Source organism: Aethalodelphis obliquidens, unplaced genomic scaffold (assembly GCF_003676395.1).
Source record: "Aethalodelphis obliquidens isolate GAN/ISIS:26980383/991018 unplaced genomic scaffold, ASM367639v1 scaffold2, whole genome shotgun sequence".
Taxonomy (NCBI): domain Eukaryota; kingdom Metazoa; phylum Chordata; class Mammalia; order Artiodactyla; family Delphinidae; genus Aethalodelphis; species Aethalodelphis obliquidens.
The window spans coordinates 9,339,823-9,366,579 of record NW_020837946.1 but is presented as its reverse complement, the minus strand read 5'-3'; the positions used below and the strand labels follow the sequence as shown (position 1 = coordinate 9,366,579).

Below are 26,757 nucleotides of genomic sequence, written 5' to 3'. Positions count from 1 at the left end.
TGTAGTATTTTGGGGAAATATCAGTTGCAAAGACTAAAAAACTACTTAATATCCATCTTGCCCTGTAAAAACCACTTGCTCAAGTTATCGTATAAATACTACCACTGAAATATAAATGCAAAAGATAATTTGACCATATTTTTAAACTCAAAATAGGTGACTTTACTGTATGAAGTATACAGAGCTGCTTTACGCTTTGTTCTTACTAACATACTGGAAGAGTATCTTTCATACATGCTGGGCTAGGATCTGTGCTGTTCAGCTGAATCATTGTTTCTATTTCTAGTCCAACAGGAAACTGATCAAGCACTAGACAGACACTAAGAAAAAACATGTAATGGACAACACATCAGGGAAAAGTTCGAAAGTAGACAACATTACTCACATCATACAAGTAATACCAGTATCGACTGATGGCATGTAAAACTCTTAAAAGAAGAATCACATCTAATGAAGGGTCTTCAAAAGTTATATTTTCAGGTGGTGTGGGTATGAGGTAAACTTCTAAAGGATTTGATACTGACGGGCACACTCCATCTAGAGGGCAAAAGATCAAAGTTTGATCAAAGTGTTGATCAAAGTTAGAAAGGCAGAGTCAACGAAGCCAGCATCATCTCAACATGCCTACAAACAGTAACCACGAGTGGTTAAGATTTAACACTCGGTATCTTACTAGTAGAGTACTGACAGCTTGAACAATTTTTTTCCCCTTTTTATCTTATAGATAAATCATCCAGGCTTAGGAAAATTTCACTTTCTCTCCCATACTCATACATTGTAAAGGAGAAAAACTGACTCCTTTGCATTCCTCCTTTATATCAGAAAAATAACTGACAATAAAATGGCCAGAGAGGAGTAAAGAAAAGGTGTTTAAATTAAGTTCACTGTTACTGAAATTTCCTAGATTTTTTTATATCCGGCTTAAAATGGCCATGTAAGATAAACAAATACTCCCAAGTTATAAATCTGATAAAAATAAGATTTGGTTATTTAATCCAAGACTTAGGACATGATAGACTGTGATAGTTTCCAAGTAGGATCTGCAATTCCTTTGTTCTTAGATCTCATAAAGTAATAGCATTAAAAAAAAGAGAGAGATTGAAACTGTTGCCATTTACTTCTACCAAGCAAAGAAATTAAAAATCACAACACTATCTCTGCATAAAAGGGCAATTGTTTTAATACCAAAAACATAGAAAACAAATATCTCAAACACCCTTTTATATAGAAAAAAATGAGTTTTATGAAAAACAAAGTTGCTACAATGCCCTTATTTCTGTAGATCAGGGAAAATTTCATCAACAACACCAGTGTTTGGAAATCCCTGATAGGAGCTGGTCCCCAAGGACTGCAGCCTATTGGTAAGGCACTGTAACCATCTTATAAAAAAGAAAGGGAGAGGGGCTTCCCTGGTGGCGCAGTGGTTGAGAGTCCGCCTGCCGATGCAGGGGACACGGGTTCGTGCCCCGGTCTGGAAAGATCCCACATGCCGCAGAGCGGCTGGGCCCGTTAAGCCATGGCTACTGAGCCTGCGCGTCCGGAGCTTGTGCTCCGTGGCGGGAGAGGCCACAGCAGTGAGAGGCCCGCGTATCGCAAAAAAAAAAAAAAAGAAAGAAAGAAAGGGAGGAAATGAGCAAAGTTAGACTGGAAGGAAATACTACAAAGGAAGGTAAGTCAATTGGGAGGTTTTACTACTTTCTGTAGTCATTTTATAACCTAACAAAACTTTTTATTCCTTCTATAATTGGTGGATCACACTATTATAATGAATAACAATAAAAATTAAGGGTCAACCTGCCAATGTTCAGCCTCTTCTTTAGTGCATATGTTCTACTAATGAAATTTGTTTTTGTTTTCATAAAAACATGAATTCTTCATGGAAAGAATGGTAAGTTTTCCCACAAATACTTTCAAGATAACTTTTCACTTTCTAGACATTAAAGTCAAGGGTTCAATTAAAAGCAGCCAAGCATTTGTAGTAATTCATATTTTTATAAATTATATTAAAAGATTTTACTACTAGATATAAATCACTCTGTCAAAACCTTCAAGACAGGAAGACTACTGCCCCATGGCGATCTCCTTGCCCCTCTAGACATCACTTACCGTTCCACAACTCATCGTGCTTTTTTGCATTTCTAGGGGAAGTTTTTGTTGGAGCTGTTTGGGCTCTTCCTCTTTTGCCACCAACACAATCTTTATTGCTTTCTTCATCCTCTCTCACGGGTTTGTACCTAAAGTAATAAGAGTATGTAAACCCAAAGTAGATTTTAAAATGGCAAATTATTCTGCAAGGCCAAAGTGCAAGCCACAGACACCACAGAGTTACCAGAACAACTCTCTGAGGGCTATCCTCTCTCTCCCTAGTTGTGGATTTGGAGAACCGCCAATGGGACTGCTTCCTAGAAAAGATCACCTAGGAGGGGCCACCTGAGAAACTCCAGGGGGTGGCTCTGAGAAGAATCACCCTGTTTAAGTAAGTAGCAGACATTCACCAACAGTGCAGGAAGCTGCATCCAAATGCGTCTAAGGGCTCAGAGATGCCAAACTTCGTACTACGTAAAGGAACATCATCTTACGGAGACATTTTTGCCTTATTTAAAGACTTGAAATGAAGCTACTAGAAAAGTAGGTGCAAATTATGATTATTTATTGCCCAAACACATTTTCAAGTAGACTTAATGAGGAAGCTAAATACACACACATGCACACACACAAGATGGAACATTTGACGTGGCTTTTAATAATAAAACATAGAATTTAGAGTCCCCTCTCTCCTTATGCAAGCCAGCCAGTAACAGGAATTCCAAAACACACAAACAGTATCAATGTTGATGAAAAACCACACAAAATCATTTTCAGACTTGCCATATTGTATGAGTTTTCGTCCAAATACCAGCTCTTCCTAGAGGATTGCTCTCATCATCCGTGGATTCCCGTTCATCTTCGGCCTGTATACTGAACTGCCGTACTGCCTGATACACAGTCATGTTATACGGCAGCAAATGTTCTCCGATGTAAAACTGTAGCCTGTGTCGTACATTTCCTGAATTTAAGAATTGAGCAGCCTAAATAAAGCAAAACAAAAGCCATTGAAGCTACAGGCCCTGAACTTTACACATTAAAACTTGGTAAGAACAGCACCTTACCAGAGACTCGTCTATTTCCTCATCAGAGCCATCATCGTCACTGTCTTCATCATCTTCTCTTACTCTTCCATACCCTAAGGACCCAAGAAGTCTGTTAAACTCCTAGCAATTTCATGTGGCAAAGAAAAGCCTATATATACTGGTTAAACTAACATATTCCTAGAAAAACATGTATATTACATTTTGATCTACAAAGCAGAAAGATTAAGAAAACTGTCAGATACAAAATGTGATTTCTATTACATTCCACCAGGATAAAGTAACTCATCACCCAATCAACCAAGTAAGCAGTCAATCCCTACAAAATTTCTACATACTACATATAAAATAAATGATGAGTACAGAAGTTCCTGATGCTAGGTTTTGACAGAAGCAGCAATAGGGAAATAATTTATATATCCCTTAATATTAATTTCATCCCAAATGTACACATAAACACACAATATACATGTACAGAAAGTACCTCTAACTACAAGGTATCTCTCGATTGCTTGCACCAAAGCCAGAGGGTCAATCTTGACAGGTCCACCCTTCCACTGCTTCACATTTGCACAGTCTGGATGTCTTTGTAACTGGCATTTTAACTGATGTGTGTTGAAAAATTTTAAAGCCTGTGATCCTCTGTTGAGAGAAAAGCTCAAGATAATTTATGAAAAAAAAGTTATTCTATTATTTTCAAAACCAACATACACTAACTAAAATAAAAGCAAGATAATACAAACTCTGCATTTTTCTTGAGACACAAAGTAGCACTTACCAGTTACGTATATAGTAAAGCCAGCAATTCCAAGTTACTGGAAAAAACTTTTTATGATAAAATAAGAAATAAAAGAGGATGTGTACGCATGCATATGAAAACGTTAAATCAACCTTCCATCTCTGTCCCACCATGAATCTATGTAAGCGGAAATACCTCACGATCAAGATTTAATTATTTCCGCAGGATAAAAATTCCTGAACCATTCGGGCATGCTCACTTCTGCAATATTTTGCCATTGCCTACTAAATCCTATTTATTTAAAAACAAACAACAAACCCTCTCATTTTTGCTTTCAAAGATTTCAGCTACAAAATTACTTTAAAAACTAACCTTTAAATTTTACTTTGCTATAGTCTTTTGAGTGAAGCAGTTTAATAGCTATACCAGTCTAGACCTGGTAATGATATTCAACTGCTCATTTCTGAAAAGGTCTGGCAAGAGTAAGACGAGTTTAAAATGCAGTTATCTACAAGGTTCCATAACGCATGCAAACAGGGGTGTGGGAAAGAATATTCCATTATATTGGTATATACATATGTAAACAGACATATTTTACACAAATTTAGATAAAAATGTAAAACACTATGGTTTTCTCAAATATATTTGAAAGTGTCCCTTTATTTCATAAAAATCTTCCAGGACAGTTTAATAATCAAAATTAAATACCACTCTCTACATTAAATTTCAAAGCAGAAAAAAATCTAGTCCACACTGATCACTTCATTATTCAATAATGCATACTGTTTTAATTCAGTCAGAATTTTAAATATCTTTAAAACACACCAGACTGTGTTTTTTAAACCCAAACTACTTTTTAAAATTTTCTAGGCAACTAGTCATAATATTCCAGGAAGCACGTAACATTCCGTAAGAACACAACAATGAACTTAATGAATTCTTTCTGCAGCACTTCATGAGTCCTGTAAAACTACTTTATTATGGAAAAAAAATAAACTTATTTGTTAAAGCCCATCAAAATGCAAAGTTTTTGCAAAACCACTTATAATGAAATCACATTATTGCACAGAAAGTAAACATTTTATTATCCATATCTACAAACTTCTTGGAGAAAAGCTTTATATATTAAAGTACATCAATTTAAGGAAAACTAAGCCCATTACAACTTTCCAGCACAAGTTGGTTTTATATTTTCAAAACATCATGTTTAAGATACAGGGTACGACTTTATGGATAAAAATTATTTGATTCACACTTTAGAATATTTAATTTCTGCGGTCCTTATAGATGAATGTTCTTTGAGCAGACCAAGACGTCACTAGACCTCTTGCCACCTTACCTCAACAAAATAAAGCATAAAGTCCAAAGGCAAGAGCACACCTAGGCAATGATCCTTACCTGCCTCCTGTGCCATTTCCACTCGGAAAGTCATGCACTTTGACTGGAAACTGTTCCATCTGGCTGAGGCAGTTGTTCATCTTGTGAACTAATGCCAACAAAGGTGCATTACCCACTGGTTCTACTCTTCCAATGGGCTCCTCTCCAGGAAGCTGAAGTTATAAATAAACCAATAGGTTAAGCAAGGCCTCATGAAAATGGAATGCTCAACAAGAAAATTTAATAGGCAGTTTTACAAGATCTAATCTACTGAACCTTTTTTGATGGATTTGGTTAGAACACTGTTTCCAAAGAAATTATTTCAATAAAGACATTCTTTCTGTACAGGCCCACAATCCCATATTCACAATTCCTAAGTCCAAAAGGCTTGAAAACACAACTCATTTAGTGGCAAAACCTGACTCAGACAGACACAAGGCCATTTGGAGTCTTTATTCAACCTTTATTTAGTAGGAATAGTCCTATGTTTTGCTGCAAAAATATTTAATGTGTACAAAGTACTGTTCAGAATCCACTGGGGATATATCAGGTAATACATGCTGTATATACTGTATGGTAGAACTCGTGAAACCCATCCAGCCCCAAGGAGTTTCAGATAAGAGATTACAGACCTGCACATAATTTTAAGCATGGTATGAAACTATATCCAATATTGCTACACATCTAATGATTCTCAAATAAACATCAATTCTGCTTTAGGTAGCTGCACAAGTTAAAATAATATAAGCAATGCCTGCAAACACTGAAAAGACATGGTGACACAGTTTCACACAGGAGACTTGTCCTTAGCCCTATTACACAGCTGAACCAGAGAATCTTCCCTAGGGATGCCTTCTCTTAAGCCATATGAACAAGCAGAGTGATGTTGAGTCAACAGTGTTCAGGTTACTCTCTTGCTCTCACTCACTGAGGGTGAAGGAACTCAAGCTGCTCTGTGGCTTCTGGTCTCATAATCCACATTATAAATGGTGATTAAGTACTCTTCAATGCAATTGTTAGTTCTGTGTTTTACATACAAAATAGAAATGTATATGTGTCTACTCTATCTTATGTCTATAGCTACACTATGTCTACTGTATTTCCCTTAAAAAAATATACTGCAAACTGCAATATGTTTAAAAACAGATATTGAGAATAAAATACATTCACAAGTGAGAGACTACTATTAATGGCTTGCCTGACAGAAAAACAAAGACTCAACGTTCATCAACCACAGAACAGGCCCTTGCTTCAAGTCACCATTTCGTTGTTTTATTATTTACCTGATGTATAAAAGACTAATGAATCCAACTGTGTATAATAAGCAAGCTAAACACTTTACCTCAATATCTTGACCAAAAACTACTCGAAATTACTACTGGGATGAAAATATACACACTAGTGAACAATGACGCTTAAAGCAAGACACACGGGCATTATTATTAGATAACTTACCGGAGAAGAAAAAAATACATGAAGGAATCTCTTTAATCTGATCTCTCTGCTCACAGCATCCTTTTCGCTTTTAGATGTCAAATAAAGCAATAGCTGCTTCACAAATCCACTATGTTGGATTTCAAATGATGAAACATCTGACTCTGAGACTATGCTACGGATTTCTACAAGGCACTCAGCTCCACCATCCACCTGAAAGAGTTGAAAACAATATTTACTGATTTAGACAGCCTTTACTAAATGCACAATTCACATTTCCCCAAAAGCAACTGGATACTTTCTTAACACCTTTAAAAAAGAAGGCAGGGGCAGGTGGTGCATTCTTGGTAGAGCTTTGAAAAATAACACCTTACCTACACACACATTCACAAAATGTTACTACTTCATGACAAAAAACCAGTATCCATACTAACATTAAAAAAAAACAAAAACCTTCATATTCAACCAATGGAATTGTGTTAAAAAATAAAAAAAAGACAAAGGATGAGAATACGAATGGAGGAATGGAGCTACAATACCAAAATGAAAAGAGATATAACAAGAGTTCAAGGTATGGCTTTACATTAGTACATTTAAAGTATGAATGAAACAGACAACTTCTTGGAAAACATGTACTACGCATATTGCTCAAAGTATATCAAAAATGCAAACAGAGTCAAATGAAACACAAAAGGCTTAGTTATTACATCTCTATCCTCTCTGAGTACTCTCAGGCCACAGGTAAAGAGGGGTTAAGGAAGGTCTTCTCAATGTTAACACCTGTAGCTGAAGAGGACTGAGAGAAGAGATGTGCTTGAGGGACATTTCTAAAGTCTCTTCGTTTGTCAAGAAATAAGGGAGGTGAAGGAAAGAAAGTCAAAGACCAGATGTCTAGCCCATCTAATGATAAAATGATGCACGAAAAGTCAAGGGACAAGTTAAAGAAATGTCAGCAGCAAAGGTACATGTCTGGCTAAAAAGCTAGAGAGTCACCAAGGAAAAGAAGAGCAGGACGGAAGAGACGCCGGAAGAGACAGAAGTGAACCAGCCAGATGCACCAGTCACGGTACCTGGAGGTTGAGTTGTTCGGTTGCAGCACAAAGTCTCTGAAGGACATTCAATGCAGGGTTGCTTCCATCCATGTTCTCAGAACTGAAATAACGCTCTACAAATTTATGCGCCTGCTCTTTAATCCAACCTTTGATTTTTTCTCTGCCAGAAGGAAAAAGATATTAAAGTCTCAGTGTACACAGAAAGGATTTCAATTATAACTTCTGGTCAAAGGCAAATAGTTGCTACATTTAAAATCCTTTTTGGCCTATGCTTATAGACTAGTAAATTCAGATTCCACATTAACCCAATTAAGTTTCAGTTTGAAAGTGGGCTAAGATATACCTAGAGAAATGCACAGGTACTTAAAATACATTTCAGGTCATTACATGAAGACCAAAGAAACAGTTCTAACTTCTAGGGACTCTACAACCTAAGAGTTTCCTGAGTGTTCACCTGAAAGCAATTTTACATGACTGTTCTCTAAGGTACAGACATATCTGCACTGTCCTTTATTTATGTTCCCTGGAGAGCTGAAGTAAAGAACTATAGAAAAGAAACATCCACCTATTAGGTGCACAATTAGCTATGACAGCTGAGACCTCGCTGTTTAAATTACAAATTCTGATGGCTTCAGAAATCTATTTGCTTAATTATTTTTATTAACTTAAGTTCAGAACCACCAACCAACCAAAGCAATCAACCAAACAAAAAGAACTTCCTTGTTTTCCCAATGGAATTTGATTTTTTTAAATGTCTTATTTGCAGAAGCAGCACTCCTTGCTGGTATGTTACACCCAGAGCCAAAAGACAAAACAATCCATAGGATTTTAAAGAAATAATTTTTTAATGCCATAAACTGGTGTGAAATCGTTGAGCTGACAGAATTCTAAGTTTCTAAAAAAGGGCTCTGCTCTAAGAGCCTTACCTTCCATTGTAAAGGGTAGAGGAGGGTTATCATAAAAGAGCGCGCACGTATGTGTACAAAAAATACGTCCGCTTTCTTTTTCTAGAACAGAACTACGGGACAGGTTCAATGGGAAACCTATTTGTTTGGCTCTGAACATACAAAACTCCCAAGTAGACATGTTGAAAGGAATTTTAAAATGTGAGACTGGAATGCAGGACAAAGCCAGACACAGGGTTCAAGAATTGAGAATCGGCTCCATCCTTGAGCTATGCCACCACCTCTGAGCATAAATTAAAGATCTGTGTCCATGTTTCATCTCCATATAATAAATATGCTGACCGAAAAATGTGAAGTTTTTCTGACCTGAGAACAGAGGTGACACAGAACCCCCCACCTTACCTGTTATTGGATATGGTGTCCTTTGAGGCGGCCCTGGCAAGACCACTAACTCCCGCAGCTCGGGCCGGTTCAATGTTGTTGCTGTGAGACTGTGCGCTTAACCTTCCCCACGTTTTTGGATTCAAGCTTGCCAGGAAAGAAGATTTAGGTGACTGAGTAGTGGTGGGGCTTTTAGCTATGAAAAGAGAATGATGATTAAATCATTTCAGTGCAATCGATGAAAACCAACTGAAATTTAAGATTCCCACTCTTAATAAATTAGCTAAAAGAACTAACAACACTGGGAATTCAGGAAACTCAGGCATGCTTCAAAGCTATCAGCAATTTTAATGAAGTATGTATCCTTAACTGCTACCACCTTTCCCTTTACTGCCTCATAGTTTCATCACAAAAATTACCTTGATTGTCTACTTTGTCATCATCTCTTGGAGGTGAATACTTTGGCCTTCTTGATCCTCGTTTTGGCAGTCGTTTTCTCTTTAGAACATCACTTAATCGACTGTCACATGGGAAAACATGGGATAAGTTTAGCACTTACCATGATTTAGTATCATCGCTCATTTAAAAGCAAGCTAAAATGGCAGAATATTGTTATAACAGGGTATTTTTCATTTAGTGATTATTTAATGCCAACTCTGCACCAATGTTCTAGAAGTGTACAAGACACAGAAAATGATTAGTTCAGAAAATAGCTAGCTATTTGACTATACTGAACTACTAAAAAGAAAACCAGGGACTTCCCTGGTGGTGCAGTGGTTAAGAATCCACCTGCCAATGCAGGGGACACGGGTTTGAGCCCTAGTCCGGGAAGATCCCACATGCCGTGGAGCAACTAAGCCCGTGAGCCACAACTACTGAAGCCCGCGCGCCTAGAGCCCGAGCTCTGCAACAAGAGAAGCCACCGCAACGAGAAGCCCACGTGCCACACTGAAGAGTAGCCCCCGCTCGCCGCAACTAGAGAAAGCCGGCGCACAGCAACGAAGACCCAATGCTACCAAATATAAAGAAATTAATTAATTAATTAATTAATTAATTTAAAAAAAGAAAACCAAATAGAATATCTCATTAATCCTGTGTTAAACTCCAATATTAAATGCAGTACATACATAAAGCACAGGAAACAAATATGCAATGCATAAACTAGAAAAAGAATATGTTAAATTTGGGTACCTTATTTCTTCCCTAACCTAAATGACAATAAGTAAAATATACATAGCATTGAGTGTTAATATTATCAAAATACTTTCCAATACTACCCAAAGGAATTTCATGGTGTGTAATGGCAATAACATCCTAAATGAATGCATTTATAAGCACTTGTTTAAAAAATTCAAAATTATCTGTAAACAAATGTGGCAAGTGATAGTCTGAGTAGCCTATTTTGAATTAGAATATATGAAGCAGAATGTATGTAGCCTTTGCGTACTATTTTCACTATCTTTAACACCACTAGAAATAGTTTAAAATATCATCCTTCAAATAACAAAGCTACATAAAGTGGGGAAGAAGAAAAAAAGTTCTAGTTCAGTTGGTCTATGACCCAAGTAAGAAAAAGTTTGAAAAAAATATTTAAAGTCTTCCAACATCTGACATGTCTCCTGAAAACACTTAATAGTGTGATCAATATACCTGACGATCAGGACAAGTGAACTTTCAAGGAATAAACTTAAAGTTAAACAATTCCACCTTTACGAATTTATATAAACTTTTCATTTAAAACCATACTAGAAGAGAAAGGAATCACTTAAAACTCTGAAAGTATTTTAAGAAAAAGGTCCTTTCCTCTTTCTTTAAGAGTATCAACTGTCAGAACCTATAATCATATAGGTTCTTGCATTGCATATTTGTTTCATATATTTTACGTATGTAGCTCCGAAATACGGCATTTGTCTGAGCTGCATCATATTTTACCAAGTGCCTGTGCTATAATATAGTATTGGGCTGGCCAAAAAAGTCAGATCGGATTTTTCTGTAACATCTGCAATGACTTAAGGTTACTGCAGCAGCTGGGGGAGGGAGCGGGGCTCGGGAGGAAGTAGAGAGGCAGGCAAGGCTGGGAGGGAAAATGGCAAGATAATCCAACTTGAAAACAGTGAAGGTGGAGGGTCTCTGGCATTCTCAAACTCCTTGGACTGTGCCCACTACATGGTACCACTTAAACCCAGCAGCTTCCTAAAATTAACAGTGGCTGTGCCAGAAGTCACAGAACTGCCAAATTCATACTTAAACCAGGCTGGACAACTGCCACCAAGGGGCACCAAAAGCAGCTGGGGTTCGGAGTGGGCTAGCTTCACAGGACAATGCTACCTTGCAGCTTGTAAGATTAAATGTTTGGACCCCACTTATTAAGTATAATGTTTTACCAAGATCTACTTTTCAGCTTACATCAAAGAAACAAAAACACTTTTAGAGTGTGACTTGTTTCAACACAACAAAATGAAAACCAACACAAGGGTTTGGTAATGTTCTCAGCAGCACAGTACAACAAAGGAATTAAAAAAGAGGTGGAAGCAGAGAACTTAGAACTCTCATTTGCCTTTATTAACAGCAAAAGTTCCCATATGCCAGTTAAAGATAAATGGGAAATCGGGATCTTTTTTCCTTTACAGTCTAAAAATTCCGATTTTTAATATTTTTCACTATATTAAATATCTGGATTTCTTAAAGCTGGTATGTATGCTGCAATATAGTAAATAATCGCAAGATTATGAAATCAGAAATGAGAGCTCAAATCCCGCATCTGTAAAATAAGTACATGACACTATACCAGTCACTTAGCTTCTCTGAGCCTTAGTTCCCTTGTATGGAAACACCATGTATCTCTTGTGGTTCCTAAACATGGCTCAATACAACAGGTTTCTTCCCATTCCCATTAAATATCTAACACAATATACATGGAAAAATAGAAAACGTACACTCTCCATAATATTTTACCATTTACTTCCCTGTGTGAGTCTCAGGTACCAGGGCAGAGTTAAAGGCAAAGAGCACAAAAATCGCTGCAAAACTCTGACTTACCCTTGAGGGCTCAGGTCTAAGGAATCATCTCTGCTGTGCTGCAAGCTGGGGGATCCCAAGTCAGCTGAGGCGTTAGTGGCAGCCGTGGCTGTTCCGCTGCTGACAGACGTCGTGGACCCCAAGGATCCTGACCCATTCGTACATGCCTTTGGTGGGCTTGTCAACAATGATTCCGATTCTGCTAAGTGTTTTACTTGATGCATTACACCTTTACAGAGCAGAGATTAAAGAGAGTATGTGTTAATCAGGACCACCTCCCCACCATTATAAGATCCCTAAATGCTAACACGGATTCACAAGGAATGAATAAAAAGTACCCGGCAAATAGGAAAATAACTTTAGGTGCCAGAGTCTTCAACTTGACTCCAAAGAAAAGTAGTAGGCAAATTCAAAATTAAAGAAAAGATATTTATACTGTCTGCCAATACTCAAAACCCGAATGTAGGATACGTAATGGGGTCACACGTAAATTCCTACTGGAAATAAAATACCCTTTATAAAAACAATAAGCAATTGCAGAAATGCAGTGCACCTGTGGCTTGATAGCCAGAAGGAAGAAAAAGACCTACAGTCATTAACTTCAAATACTACAATGAGATAAGATCACAGTAACACTACTGCCAAAAAAAGAGAACACCAGCTATTGAAGGATGGTGATTTTCACATCCTTGGAGGTGTATGAGGAGAAATGAACAATAACTTATAAGGCAGGGTTTATATTTGGGGTTGGACTGTGGCAAGATGTACATGAGAGGAGGGGGGAATATAAAGGTGTGTGTCTGAATATCGGTGTGTAAAACTATATGCAAATCTGTGTGTCTGAATGTAGGTGAGTGCATGTTCACACAATCACATTTTTCTGGGGAAGAGTTCAGAGCTTTCCATCAGATTCTTTTTATTAAAAAAAAAAGTCTGAATGAATTCAAACTTCAGGCATTCGTTCCATAAGTATTATTTGCAGCAATCATATGCCAGACTGTGTGCTAGGAACTAAGGATATGGCCATGGCTAAGAAAAATGGATTCAGGGCACTTATTAACTAATGAGAAAGATACATTTAACAAGAAACTACAAATAAAGAGTGAACTGCTTATGAAAAAGAAAATACAGTGCTGTTGGAGCATACAATCGGGAGATGTAACAATCTAGAAGGCAGGCTAGATCTTTAGGAGTAAGTGACATTTAAGTGGAACCTGAAAGAACAGTGAGACAAGCCAGATGCAAAGGGGTAGAACCAATCTACATTCCTCCATAAACTTCATAATGTAAATGCTATATAAATATTTGGGGGCGGGAAATTCAACATGACGGCATAGTTGATTCTACCAAAGTTTTAAAAAAAATCATTGAGAAAAAAGACCGATTCTGATATGCTTCCAAATCAGAAAGCAACTAAAAGCAAACAACAACAAAAACAGAAAACCAAAAACAAAATACAGAATGCAAAATACAAGATAATCTAAGGCTAAAAATAAGAGTACATACCAGGCATTTATGTGAGCATAGAAAACCTGATTTGTTAACCATAGTTATTATCTCTGGGAAATGGAGAGAGTTTGCCTTCTATTTCACATAAATGTGTAGTGCTGGATTTTTTTTGAAAACTCACTGCTATTTGAACAGAGCTAATAAGAAACAGTGAAAACTTCTTCCCATTTGATTCAATACTATTACACTAGCATGTCTGTTACATTCTCAAGATGTAAAGAGAGATGAATCCAGCATAAGAAAGGGTGATCAAAAGAATGGAAAACAGATCATATGCATAAAGAACCAGGATTGTTTCTAAGACTGAAGATAAAGTGTTACGTGAGGGGAAAACACCATCATTTTCTGCATCCTCACAAAACCAAAGTAACCTAATAGACCAAAAAGACCCATAAAGAGATTTCTGTTGACGAGAAGGAACTTTTGTTATCTTGGCAGGTTTAAAAAGAATAAAACACCCAAATGAGTGATACAGTTTCATCTTCGAGGTCTTCAAGAAAAGAATGGAAAAGTATCATGTCCCCTAGGCTGATTTCGACATTGAAATTCCTCAAATTAGAGGACTACACCAATTGCATTCTGAAGATTATTCCAAGCCTTGAAATATTCCATTATCTACATAGTGAAGTAAAAAAATAATCCCTTTTACAGCTGTTCTGATCTACTAACAGGATTCCTTGGGAAAGTGACCTCTGACTTTTTCAAAAAATTTTTATGGGCAACTATATGTTATCAGCATAAAAAGAAAAGTCAATGATTGCTTCTGGGCCATAAACACTCAAATCATTGAAACTTACTAAGTGTTCATCAACAGACAGTGAATCTCACACAATCTATAACAAAAGACTTATAAAAGATGCTCTATATGTATTAAAGCTGTAAGCATGCAAATATCTTACATAAAAATAACAGTTTAATTTTTTTTCTATAGAGTATAACTATACTTCTACTGAAATAATGTTTAGACTAAAAGATTAACCATGAATTAACTATCATGAACGGCATTACCTTCTCTTCTGAAATAAACACTAAAAATATCAGGTAACTTCTGCATTAAGATCTCTGCCATCTGAAGTGCTCCAACTACTATCTTCAGGTCTTGGCTTGATAGCATGGAAGCAATATGACTAAAAAAAGAAAGCATTTGTATATAAAACATTTGTCTGAATTTGATAATTACTGCTGGCCATCCTACTTTAAATTTGAGAGCAAAATATTTTAAGTGTCAAACCAATCCACCAGAACAAGAATTTTTCTTAAATGCTCAACTTCTGCATTTAATTTATTCTTTATCAAAGGTGTTTGTGAATACAGAAAGACAACGAAGGGCTCAAAATATTCCAAATAAACTGTTTTGTGCATATTTTTTCTGTACTATTTCTTTAAAGATTTCTGAAGTTACTTGCAGAGACTTGGATTTCTAAAGCGTTTTCACCACTTTCATGAACACACCTTGAAACAGCATGATTTTTCAGGACATCCTTTAGAAGTTCGGCATCCGCGAAATAAATTATCCTAAGAATTGCTCTAAGGCACTTATGTCTGACCGCAGGTCCTGCTGAGGAACTATACACTTCATAAAGAACACCAAATAATGTCTTAATAAAAGACTTAGCCAGTTCCGGATCCTCTTTCATAAGCTGTGCTCGAGCATCATCCTTCTTTAACTCTGAATATCCACCTGTAATAAAAAAAGTATAATCCTAAAGCTACAGACTTCAGAAACACAATAAAGTAAATAACATAAAGCATTCAAGCTGATGTAATTATCTGGAATGCTACAAAACCTTTTTGATTATAAAGCAAATTAACTTATCTAATGCAATCAACTGGGGTCTATAAATGGCATTAAGACAAATTTTAGCCAGCTACAAAACCACCGGCCATTCTGGCCAGCTGAAAAGCGCACAAGGCAACACTACACTGGATCTCTTATTTTTACTAATATATGTTCCACAAAATATTGGAGATGTTTCAGTATCAGCCAGTTAAACCACTAGTAAGAAATAAACAGAGCTGAAAAACTGGACAGTGAGTATGTAGCAAGAAACTGGAAAAACAAGATGACCTGTCACTTTGATTAGAGGGAATAAGGTGCAGGGGAAAGGTAACAGATGAAAAGCGCTAGAACAAGGGTTGGCAAAGTATGGTCCAAAGGCCCAATCCACCCACCACCTATTTTTGTAAATAAATTTTATCGGAACACAACCACATATATTTGTTTACATATTGTATATGGCTGTTTGGCAGCTACAAAAGCAGTGCTGAATACAGAGACTGCATGGCCTGCAAAGGTTAAAATATTTACTATCTGGTCCTTTTCAGAAACAGTATGCTGACCTTTGCACGCTAGCCTAGACCTGCAAAAGCAATGAACTAAATCCCTCAGGAAAGGAACAAATGACAGAAACCTGAAAAGAAAAAAAAAATCACAATCACCTATTCTTCATTAATTAAGAGAATTTTGGTGGGAAAGTATAAAATAAAAGGTTGGAAAGAACTAATATGATGGGGTGTGAGTGGATCCAAAGGTAAAACAGGGATAAAAGGATCGGATTTAAAAAACTGCATGGGCTGCAGGGAACAAACTGGCGGTTGCCAGAGGGGAAGGGGTGAGGGGAGAAAAGAAGTAAGTGAGGGAGATTAAGGGGAACAAACTTCCAGGTGCAGAATAAAGGAGGCATGAGTAAGAAATGTACAGCATGGAGAATACAGTCACTTACTATTGTATATACCACCTTTGGTGACAGATAGTAAGTATCTATCATGGCGATCATTTGAAATGTATAGAAGTACTGAATCACTATGTTGTGTAACAGGAGCGAACATAGTGTTGTAAGTTCATTATACTTCAAAACCAAACTCAAAGAGATCTGATTTGTGGTTACTGGGGCGGGGGGTGGGGGGGGGGAGGGGGGCGACGGGGGGTGGACTGGATGAATGCAGTCAAAAGGTATAAGCTTTTCCAGTTGTAAGGTAAATTAGTACTAGGGATGTAACGTACATGACAAATGTAGTTAACACTGCTGATGTTATATATGAACGTTAAGAGTTTCCTACCACACACAAAATTTTTTTTTCTATTTCTTTAATTTCTATCTATGAGAAGCTGGATGTTCACTCAACTTATGTGATAATCATTTCATGACGTAAGTCAAGCCATTATGTTGTACACCTTAAACTTACACAGTGCTGTGTGTCAATTATATCTCAATAACACTGGAAGGCGGTGGTGGGGAAAGGGATGCACAGGACAATTCTGAATAGAGTGCAGGACACTGCAAATCACAGAAGTAGGAAAATCTTGGGGAAGATGCCAGTTAATATTGGCTCATTTGCCGATTAAAGCAACAACAAAATATTAATTACTACTATGCAACTGTCTCAAGTTTAATAATAACACTCCATAAAACAATTATTTGCTATTGCAAATACTACTCACAGACAATACAGTCCTACTTTTAACTCAAAAGATACTTACTACTGTTAGTATTGGCTAAGGGGTTAGGTTTTCTCTGAATGGCACGTGCTGTTCCCGTGTCCTCATTGATTTGCTGCATAGAATTAAAATCAATAGTATAAACTCGTCCCAGAGTGGACAAGCTTATCTCATCCTCACCGACCTGATGGGCTGCCTGAGAGCAAAGAGAGAGAAACCTTGAATATAAACATGGAGAAATTTATCAACTTAAGACACAGTGGGAACCCTCAATAAATGCTAACTTACATATTTGTTTCATCAGGTTTTAGATGGTGAAGCAACTGAATATACAAGTTTTAATAGTGTGGATGTGACAAAACTCATTCACTCAACAAACCGTTTTTAATTAAACACAAATATATATTACAGGACCTATCAGGTCCCCTGAGACAAATACAGGTAAAATCCTGATGAAGGATCCAGTCATGTAGAATCACTGACATGAAGACGACTCTATTTGTGTTAAAAAGGCCTTGAAGACATTGCTGACAGAAAAAAAACTGTTATCCATAAATCTTAGTATCTAATTCTTAGGTTAAAATGTTATTTACAGCATGGATTCCTAGCAGCCCATCAAAATCCTCCTTTAAACAAAATGATCCTATAAAATTATCCTTAGGAAACAAAAAAGACTTTACATTTAAATGATGCCCTAAGATTGAAAGGGACACAACTGGAACTAAAGAAAGTAATCCCCAGGGGTGGCAAGTATTCCAAAGTATGTATCTCAAATGAGATAATATGATTAACACTGTTTGCTTGATTTTAGACAGCCTAAAGAAGTGATAAAATATTCATTCTTATGGAATTCCTTGGTTGAATGGAAGACAGGACTCTTAGGAAATATAAGACAGTTAACTAACAGTGAAAATACCATTATCGGGAAAATGCTAAAAAGAAGAATGCTCAGCGTTAGAGACCACGACCTACTTATAAACTAAGGCTAACAATGCACGAAGACCAGTCGCCTTTAACTTCCTCATAACATAACAGCTAGCTCTGAATTTAGATATTTTCATAAGATCTTCCAATCTTGTAACATGTTTTTCACAAACTCATTTTTAGAAACTAACTAGGGGAAAGGACCTTAAAGAAAAAAAAGGCTATTTAAGTGTCATGTCCTAAAAAATTCTAATAACACAGGTTGAAATTAGAAATTATATTAATACTTAAAGTAACTTATATATGAAAACATTAGTAAATGATGCTTGACATCTCAGATAATGCAGTGACCCAACACTTCCTAAACTAGGGCAAATATTTTCCTAACCTGAGAAATTTTTGAAATATTTCTGTGCAAACTTAATATGAGGAAGTATGGAAAAAAGAATAAAATCACACATAAAAACCTTCACAGAAAAATCACGAAATATTTTAGTGTGCTTCTTTCCTTTGCCCTTATTCTTCTTTTCTTTTGCCGAGTTCCCAAGAGTCAGTCACATAATTTTTTTGAACATTTTGTTTTCATTTATAGCATATTGTATTTTAAGTCATTAAAATCTATCCCATTACGGTCTGGATTATATACAAACCTATGTATATTTCACAATTTACTTAATCATTCATCTAAAGCTATATATTTAGATTGTTTCCATATTTTTGCTCTTTAAAAATACTGAGAAGCAGCTACTTGTATGTAATCTTTGCTTTTGAGAGATTTCTTCTGGATAGGAGATAGAAGGGACTTTTAGAAACACGTAGCCTAACTCCCTCTCATGTTTCCTTTCAGAAATGAGGAAACTATGGAACAAAGATCTTAAATTACTTGCTCCAAGTCAATCAGGTAGTGAGCAGCAGAAGCAGGACTAGAACACCATGTTTTCTGACCTGAACAGAAATGAGGACCTTGTTCTCAGGAGACAAAATGAGAAAATCTTGAGTTAATTCAACATTGAGCACATTTAAGTACACAAGTCCACCTCCCCACTCCAGCCCTACACCCACTCTCCACCAAAATAAGACATATTTAAACGGTACGATGAAACTACTACCTCAATGATCCGGCTGTCAATCCTGTTATAGGGATGCCAAAGGCCCCGGTCATCACGCCACTGCCATATCGCACCATCTGTGTTCTGTGCATTTCCCTTCTTCAGCATGGTATCAACTGCAAAAATGCCTTCTTTTGGTAAACATGGCATAAGTTCACTGAAAACGAAAGGTGCAATTATTTTAATAAGTAGCTTCCTGAGCTGTCAGTAAATACCAGGTTTCTAAAGTAAAATACCCTCATATAAACCACAGTTATTACTGGCCCAATCTTTACCAGATCAGAGATGTCAGTTCATACAGTTCTTGAGGACTTCGTGGAACAAGATCAATCTGTTCCTGACAACTTCCATTGGAGGCACCACACAGGAGAAAGTGAAGGGTTTCTGCAATGTCTGTAAAACCAACAACAAAAAGCAAAACCCTATGAAACTACTTATATTGCCATATTTAAAAGGCAATCATTGCCTAGGAGGGAAACAATTAGAAATATTTTCTTGTACAGCTATATACCACAGAAATTAAAGTGAAAAATCCAAATGAGTTGTCATTAAAACCTTAAAAAAATTATGAAGATTTAAACAAATTCTTTCTGAGGACTTAAAGTTTGAGTCCTAACCTTCCAGCAAGACACCTAATCACAAATCCACTGCAGAGACTTCAGGGATCTTGTATTACTTTCCTTGAGGAGCTTTGCAAAAAAGTGTACTAAACATATTTTATCCTCGACTCAAGTATATTTGTATATTTGTCTTCAATTCAAATATACTGAAAACATGTGACCAACAGAACAAAACACAGCAGTTAAAAGCATCTGAAATTACCATATTGTGATCAGGAAAACCTTTACCTTAAATGACAGTAAGCATGCCAACTAAATTTAAAGATCATTAAAATATCCTCTACCACAAGCTTCCATCCCCAGAAGACATCAGTTTATGGAAGAATTTGCATGAAAACTAGTTTAGTGTACTGACACTGACAGTGAGTGGAGGAAGCCCCCAGGCTCCAAAGGTTTTGGTCATTCTAACAGCTACGCCCTAAAGACAGGGCTATGTCTCTGTTGGTATCTATAAAATACTGCACATGTGCAAAATATAAACATTTCATTGAAATGTTCTGCCAGTAATCAGTAAGTTCTGCTGTCAAGGAAAGTATTCACCATTAATTTGGGCAGAGACGTGTGGATAAATCTCTGACTCACTGAAACTTCACAAACAGTGATTAAAATTTTTAAGCAGTTCTTGAAAAAGTCATTTTGCCAACTTTCTTAAGAAATATGAATAGATGGCAATGGTACATTATTAACTTCTTCTTTTTTAAAGAGATCAGAGGATGACAACAAAATGGAAAGAACCAGAGAGGTTCGCGTTACTGAAGTAGAATGATTATGCGGCAAACTTCCTAAGTATGCAGAAGAGGTGAAAACATTCATCATGCTAAAGAAAAAAATTCCAAAACGTTAAAACAAACAAAAGTCAGACAGGAATTTCCCAAACCAGGATATAGGAAAATGCTGTGCCACGCCACACGGTAACAAGAGATAATCCTGTAGGCAAACTTCAAGAAATGGGAAAATTCAAGGGGGCCCTAGGGATTTTAATAAGCAAAGTACATTATGACTACGCAAGAAAAGAGTTAAACCTTTCCCAAGCTTATCTAGGCAGAGAGGACTTTGTTCATGGCATAAGCAAAACAGTGTTCTCTGGGATACTAAGTTCAGGAAAGACTCAATGCTGTAAGAGGAATTTCTTCAATAAAGCACCTCAGCAACACTATTTTTCTACAAAATTCTGTGCCATGTGCTAAAATTCATAAGTAATGCGAAATACAAAACTGAGTCCCCCCCTCCATCCGCCCCCAAAAAAGTCCTCTTATACCACTTAATATACTGTTTGAAGTGGTGGGACAAAGACTGTTTTGTCAGTGAGTGTCATCACTGACTCCCAAGGTAACGTCCTCAGAGATTAGAATTATGGACATGAAATTAACCACAATGATAGGTGCTTCATAAAAAAGTGATCAACGCTCTACCAGCAATAATCACAACATACGGATGTCTTCTGACATTAACTTGTGAAATCTAAGGTTTAAGAGAGTAATGGGCAATGGCAATAGCAGTGCGATAAAACTCGGTACCCTGCACATGTAAGTTTGGGAAAGACTTAGAAATATTAAAGTAGCAAAGGTCAGAGACATTCATCTGTGTAAATAAGTTCCAACACTTTGAGGGAAGAAAGCATTCTGGGATCATAAACTGCTGGAAAATCTAATATGGGAAAAAAGGACTACCTATAAGCAAAAGAGAAGCAGTTACTGGTAACATAAAACTCAGAATTCTCCTAATGAAGCATCATTACTTAATTGATACTGTACAGAAAGCAATGACTTTGGGTCTTTAGCCCTACACCACGGGTAAAATTTTAATATATTATATACTTTAAAAATTGTATGTAGGCAGCATTACTATATTGTCACAACACAAATTTATTACATATTAACATTTTTCTTCCTTTACTATCCAGTGCCTGTGATATTAGCCATTTCTACTTGCTTATGTTGACTTTACTTGTTCACAGAAATTAAACTCACACAAACACAAGCTGTTTTTCCCGTATAAAACAGAATAATAAAATAGCACTTACTTTGCTTCATAAGTTGAACAGCTAAAGTTGGACAGTTGGAACACATCAAAGAAAACATGCGAACCACCATTATAAACATCCCAGAACTTAGAATTGGTGGAGTTACTACCAATAGTTGTTGAACATTTGTTAGCAGATCTTTGGAGGCAACCTGCTGGAGTAAATTCTTCACAAACACAAGAAAGAAAAAACTGTTACTTCGTGAGGCAGCAATTTAACAACTTCATGAAAATACCAACAAAGACTAAACGCTTACCTCCTCATGTTGAAAGTTGTCCACTAGACGTGCAAAACAAAGGCAAGTGCTTTCTACTGACTTTTTGTCCTTTTTAATAAAGGAAAATAAAGTTTGTTAATATAAAACATTTTCACTGTCGTACGTCACTCCCTTATCTTCTTCCTAACCCCAAATTCTTCAAGACTTGCTTAACTAGATATGAGCTTTGAAAATGCTGTGACCCTAATAAGCAAACAATCAGTAATGTCATGATTTCAAAGCAAAGGGAATCATACTGATAGAACCTCTCTCCTCCATTAAGAACCCAACATATAAAAAGCAAATACAAAGAAAGGGAACAACTTTTGTACTTCTATAATTTCAATACCTAAACCAAAACTATAATAAAGAAAAAATAAACATCCTACCATTCTAAAAAGCCTTACAAGTAGAAGTGCTTAAAACATGCATTCACTAAAAAGTTGTAAGTAGTTAAGTATGTGTGTGAGCCAGAGATTTACTGATAATAAGAAAAACTTGATATAGATTTGCTCTATCATTATGAAAACAATCTAAATACTATTAGACTGATCTTAATGAGAAAACATTTGGAATAACTCTCATAAGAAAAGAAAGAACAATTTAATGGCATAGTTTGATAGACTTCGGTTTTTTCTGATTGATAAATGGGCTTCAGATGTAAAAACTAGGCTTAGCTGTGTAAAAATGAAAGGAATTCTGGTATTATAGAAGTCCTACACCTTCGCTGTCATGATTTAAGTCTAGAAAGAATGCTACAACAACAGGACCCATTATTTAACTTCTCTGATTCTTGGGCCATACTTCCAAAATAAGGTAAACTCACACCTAACTAGAGAACATTTCTAGCCCCCATAAAGTAAAGGTTATCTCAGCCTGCTAAGTTTTTTAAAATAAATAAAAAATGAATGGCACTACTTGTGTCTTGATCATCTTAGAAGCAAAATCCTCCAGTGATTCAATAATCAATATTATTTTACCTATCTTATGTAAACACCTTATTTAATATAGGTATACCTCATTTTATTGTGCTTCACTTTAGTGCACTTCGTAGATACTGCATTTTTGACAAATTGAAGGTTTGTGGAAGCCCTGCACCCACCAAGTCTGTTGGCACTATTTGTCAAACAGCACTCCCTCACTTCCTGTCTCTGTATTACATTGTGGTAATTCTCCCAACATTTTAAACCCTCTCCCCCTCCACCAGCAAAAAGATTACGAGTCCCTGAAGGATCAAATAATGGTTAGCGTTTTTTTAACAATGAAGGATTTCTTAATTAAGGTATGTACTTTTTTTTTTTTAGACACAATGCTATTGCGCACTTAATAGACTACATCAGCGGTCCCCAACCTTTTTGGCACCAGGGACCAGTTTCATGGAAGACAATTTTTCCACAGATTTGGGTGGGTGGGGGGGCGGTGTTTCGGGATGATTCAAGCTCATTACACTTACTGTGCTCTTTATTTCTTTCTATTATTATTACACTGTAATACATAATGAAATCATTATACAACTCACCATAACGCAGAATCAGTGGGAGCCCTGAGCTTGTTTTCCTGCAACTACATGGTTCCATCTGGGGGTGATGGGACCGACTCAGCTCCACCTCAGGTCAACAGGCATTGAATTCTCATAAGGAGCGCGTGATCTAGATCCCTCGCATGCGCAGTTCACAGTACAGTTCATGGTCCTATGAGAATCTAATGCCACCACTGATCTGACAGGAGGTGGAGCTCAGGTGGTGCTGTGAGCGATGGGGAGCGGCTGTAAATACAGATGACGCTTCGCTCACTCACCTGCTGCTCACCTCCTGCTGTGCGGCCCAGTTCCTAACAGGCCACAGGCCACCACTACCGGTCTGTCGCCTGGGGATTGGGGCGACCACATTATAGTGTAAAAAGAACTTTCATACGCACTGGGAAACCAAAAACTTCTTGTGACTTGCTTTATTGTGATATTTCGCTTTACTGCAGTGGTCAGAACTGAACCCACGGTATCTCCGAGGTATGCCTGTATATTTTATGTACCTAATTTTCCCCAAGAAGATTTTAAGCACACTTTGTAAAGGTGACTTAAAAGTCAGATCTCTAAAAAGCTCTTTAGCAATAACAACACTTTGAAACATTACAAGAAAATACAATTTCTCTAAAATCTCGAAGCTTAACTCACGAACTGTCCTCCACCAGGGGCTCTATAAGCTCTGCTTCTCATACTGCAACACCAGGCCCACTGATTCCATCTACTAATTGCTCCTGTTCTTCTCCAACCCCAGACAGCTGCAGTCTGCATTTCTTATTTCATTTCTATCTGGCACATACATAGTCTCATCTCTCTTCTGATCTTAACCCATACCCTCCTAGTCTTGCCTGCCTAACCCAACACGTTTCAGGAAACGGTGATCTTTCTAAAAGGAAATTCTGATCATATTACATAGGAAACACTCAGTGTTTGCTGAAATAATAAATTTACCCCGAAAGTCAAAATAGTTGAAGATATCATAAACGAAGAAGTACTGTTCATTTGGGTAAATCCACTGAAATTTCATAAAATAACCTAATATAGAGTACATGACTAGGTAACAGGAAAAAACACAGATCAGAACATTTCCAAGTTACATATCTAGTTGGAAGATTTAAGGTCCTAGTTGAAATTAGCATTTAAAAAAATGTAATAAAAATGTTTTATGATACATAAAATAGGCTTATGTTTTACCTGGTGGGTTAGCCTTTGGGTTAGCAACGGGAGGGAATCTGCCACAAAATGAAATTCATCTGGTGTGATACTCTGGCAGCAATTGGCTGCAATTGCTAGTGCATTCCGTTGGGCATTTATGCTGAAGAACTCTAGATACAGCAAGCAGTCTGCCAAACCACCCTAAAATATAGGAAACTGTTAAAGCCAAGAAATACCCTTTTATCAGCAATTTTTAAAAAAAGCCTACTAAAAGTCTAGCACATCACTTGGAAACAGCATGTGTACCTTATAGAGACTGCAATCTAGGAACTAATACAAACGTGGATCTAAAATCCAACATTAAATGAAATATAGTCCTTCGGTAACAACACTTACCGCCTGTAGAATGGCTTTACTGTGTCTACGTGATAACATCTCCAAGGCCGTCAAGGCCTGCTCTGCCACATCAATACACTGAATAACTTGCAGCTGGGAACATATACAAAGGAAACTTAAGGTTATCATTCAAGTTTTTTACTCGACGCTCACCTTTGCATGAATAGACAACACTTTCTCTAATTTCCATCAATCTATACTGCCTCTAACCTGAAACCCACCATAAGAAACCAGTGATGTATGCGTTTAAGCCAAACATACTGGCAATACTTTTCTTTTCCTTCCAACTACTTTAAAGATATTGAAAAATATGTTTCACATAGAGAATAAACTAAATTCAATTATATAACTTTAAATCTTCATATTTAAAATAAACGGGTTGGTTTATACAACAAATTTTAAAAATCAAGTTTTAAACTTTATACCATATTCCAAAGTTATCAGATAATGCAAATTTTACTGTGCTATGACCCTGAGCAAGGCACTTTGTCTCAGCCTTCTCAGCTGTAAAATGAGGGTATAAATAGCTATCAACCTCACTGGGATGTTTTCTAGAAATAATGAGATTATTTTTAATCAACTGCTTTAAGTTCTCTGAAAGATTTTATACTAAGGCAGTAATTGCTATTATTAAAAAATTATAATACTGGGTTGATTTTACAAATGCTTTATTAGCATCAACTTTAAACTGCTGCTCTGCTAGACGTAAAACATTTTTCTGGAACCTTGGTTAAAAAATATACTTTAGTTAGATAATGGATGCTAAAAAATGTCTTTTAATGTGGCCTCACAATTTGATATACTACTTTAGAATTCAACAGTCAAGAGTTCTCAACTTGATTCCCCATGCCTGCTTTCGAACAAGTTGGGCAAAAGTAGGATTACCTTTTCTAAAAAGACAGGAATTGCATCTACTACAACAGCGGATGATCGAGGAAGTGCTTCCATCATGTATGTTAAGGCTCGACAAGCATGGTTCATCTAGAAAAGAAGTCATTTTTACTCAATAAAAACTCAAAATTTAAATTTGGAGTGGTTTTTAAAAACACAGTACATACTTACAATATCAAAATTATGCTCCATCTGCAGTAACGTTATCTGTTTAAAAAGATTATAACAAAGTATTAGAAGCTATATTCTTAGAAGTCCTAGAAGTATTTCTTCTACTTCAACTGAAATAGAACTATATGATCCAAGAATTTTACCATACAAAAATAATATCAAGTTAAAACCTAGCATGCATACACAAGAAATGATTATGCTTAGGAGGGCATGACACATACACTGAAGCACTGACTTGGAATAATCATCATCAATGATCCAGGTCAAAAGCAAAGCCTGCCTGCTGCTTACAACCAACCCTCCTGGTGCCTCTATTCCCCCATTCAGAAGCTCATTAATGTGTCACTGAGGGCTTAACAGGTGTCAATAAGTTCTATACATAAGTAAACAGACCAGCAATGCACTGACATTTGTTAAATTAACAACTATCAGTACAGATTCAATATCATAGCTTAAACTCTTGTAAATTAGCTTCTCTAAAAGTTGAGCGAAGCACCATTTAACTCAGCTGTAAAGTACACAGTAGTATAGGATTTAAACACGATATTGATCACATCAAAAATGAATTATGCGCTAATTAAAACTCAAAGTAATATAATTATTTTACAGATGCATGAGTTAGTCTAAACATCTGATTTTATTTTAGTTTTTCTTGTGGGAAACACCTTAAGCAGATTTTAACCATGTTTTTCAAAGGAGGGGATGCAAAAC

The 26,757-nt window shown here is 36.6% G+C and overlaps 1 protein-coding gene across 28 annotated transcripts in view; it reads right to left on the bottom strand.

The window, feature by feature from the left end:
* The window catches only part of TRIP12 (thyroid hormone receptor interactor 12), a 150,596-nt gene that overhangs the window by 24,358 nt on the left and 99,481 nt on the right, over window positions 1-26,757 (bottom strand). For 5 of the 28 annotated variants that reach the window (XM_027119086.1, XM_027119076.1, XM_027119289.1 and 2 more), the window contains 22 exons: window positions 26,047-26,082; window positions 25,870-25,965; window positions 24,985-25,077; window positions 24,628-24,789; window positions 21,915-21,983; window positions 21,659-21,824; window positions 19,291-19,417; window positions 19,013-19,172; window positions 17,025-17,178; window positions 14,996-15,224; window positions 14,552-14,670; window positions 12,056-12,263; window positions 9,436-9,536; window positions 9,038-9,212; window positions 7,749-7,890; window positions 6,700-6,891; window positions 5,266-5,417; window positions 3,613-3,785; window positions 3,150-3,223; window positions 2,869-3,068; window positions 2,107-2,234; window positions 386-537 (listed from right to left, as the gene is read on the bottom strand). In XM_027119086.1, the coding sequence (XP_026974887.1) occupies window positions 386-537; window positions 2,107-2,234; window positions 2,869-3,068; window positions 3,150-3,223; window positions 3,613-3,785; window positions 5,266-5,417; window positions 6,700-6,891; window positions 7,749-7,890; window positions 9,038-9,212; window positions 9,436-9,536; window positions 12,056-12,263; window positions 14,552-14,670; window positions 14,996-15,224; window positions 17,025-17,178; window positions 19,013-19,172; window positions 19,291-19,417; window positions 21,659-21,824; window positions 21,915-21,983; window positions 24,628-24,789; window positions 24,985-25,077; window positions 25,870-25,965; window positions 26,047-26,082 (3,108 nt within the window). The remainder of the gene's footprint in view (window positions 1-385; window positions 538-2,106; window positions 2,235-2,868; window positions 3,069-3,149; window positions 3,224-3,612; window positions 3,786-5,265; window positions 5,418-6,699; window positions 6,892-7,748; window positions 7,891-9,037; window positions 9,213-9,435; window positions 9,537-12,055; window positions 12,264-14,551; window positions 14,671-14,995; window positions 15,225-17,024; window positions 17,179-19,012; window positions 19,173-19,290; window positions 19,418-21,658; window positions 21,825-21,914; window positions 21,984-24,627; window positions 24,790-24,984; window positions 25,078-25,869; window positions 25,966-26,046; window positions 26,083-26,757) is intronic. The other 23 variants (XM_027119162.1, XM_027119223.1, XM_027119271.1 and 20 more) reach the window with 11 other exon arrangements.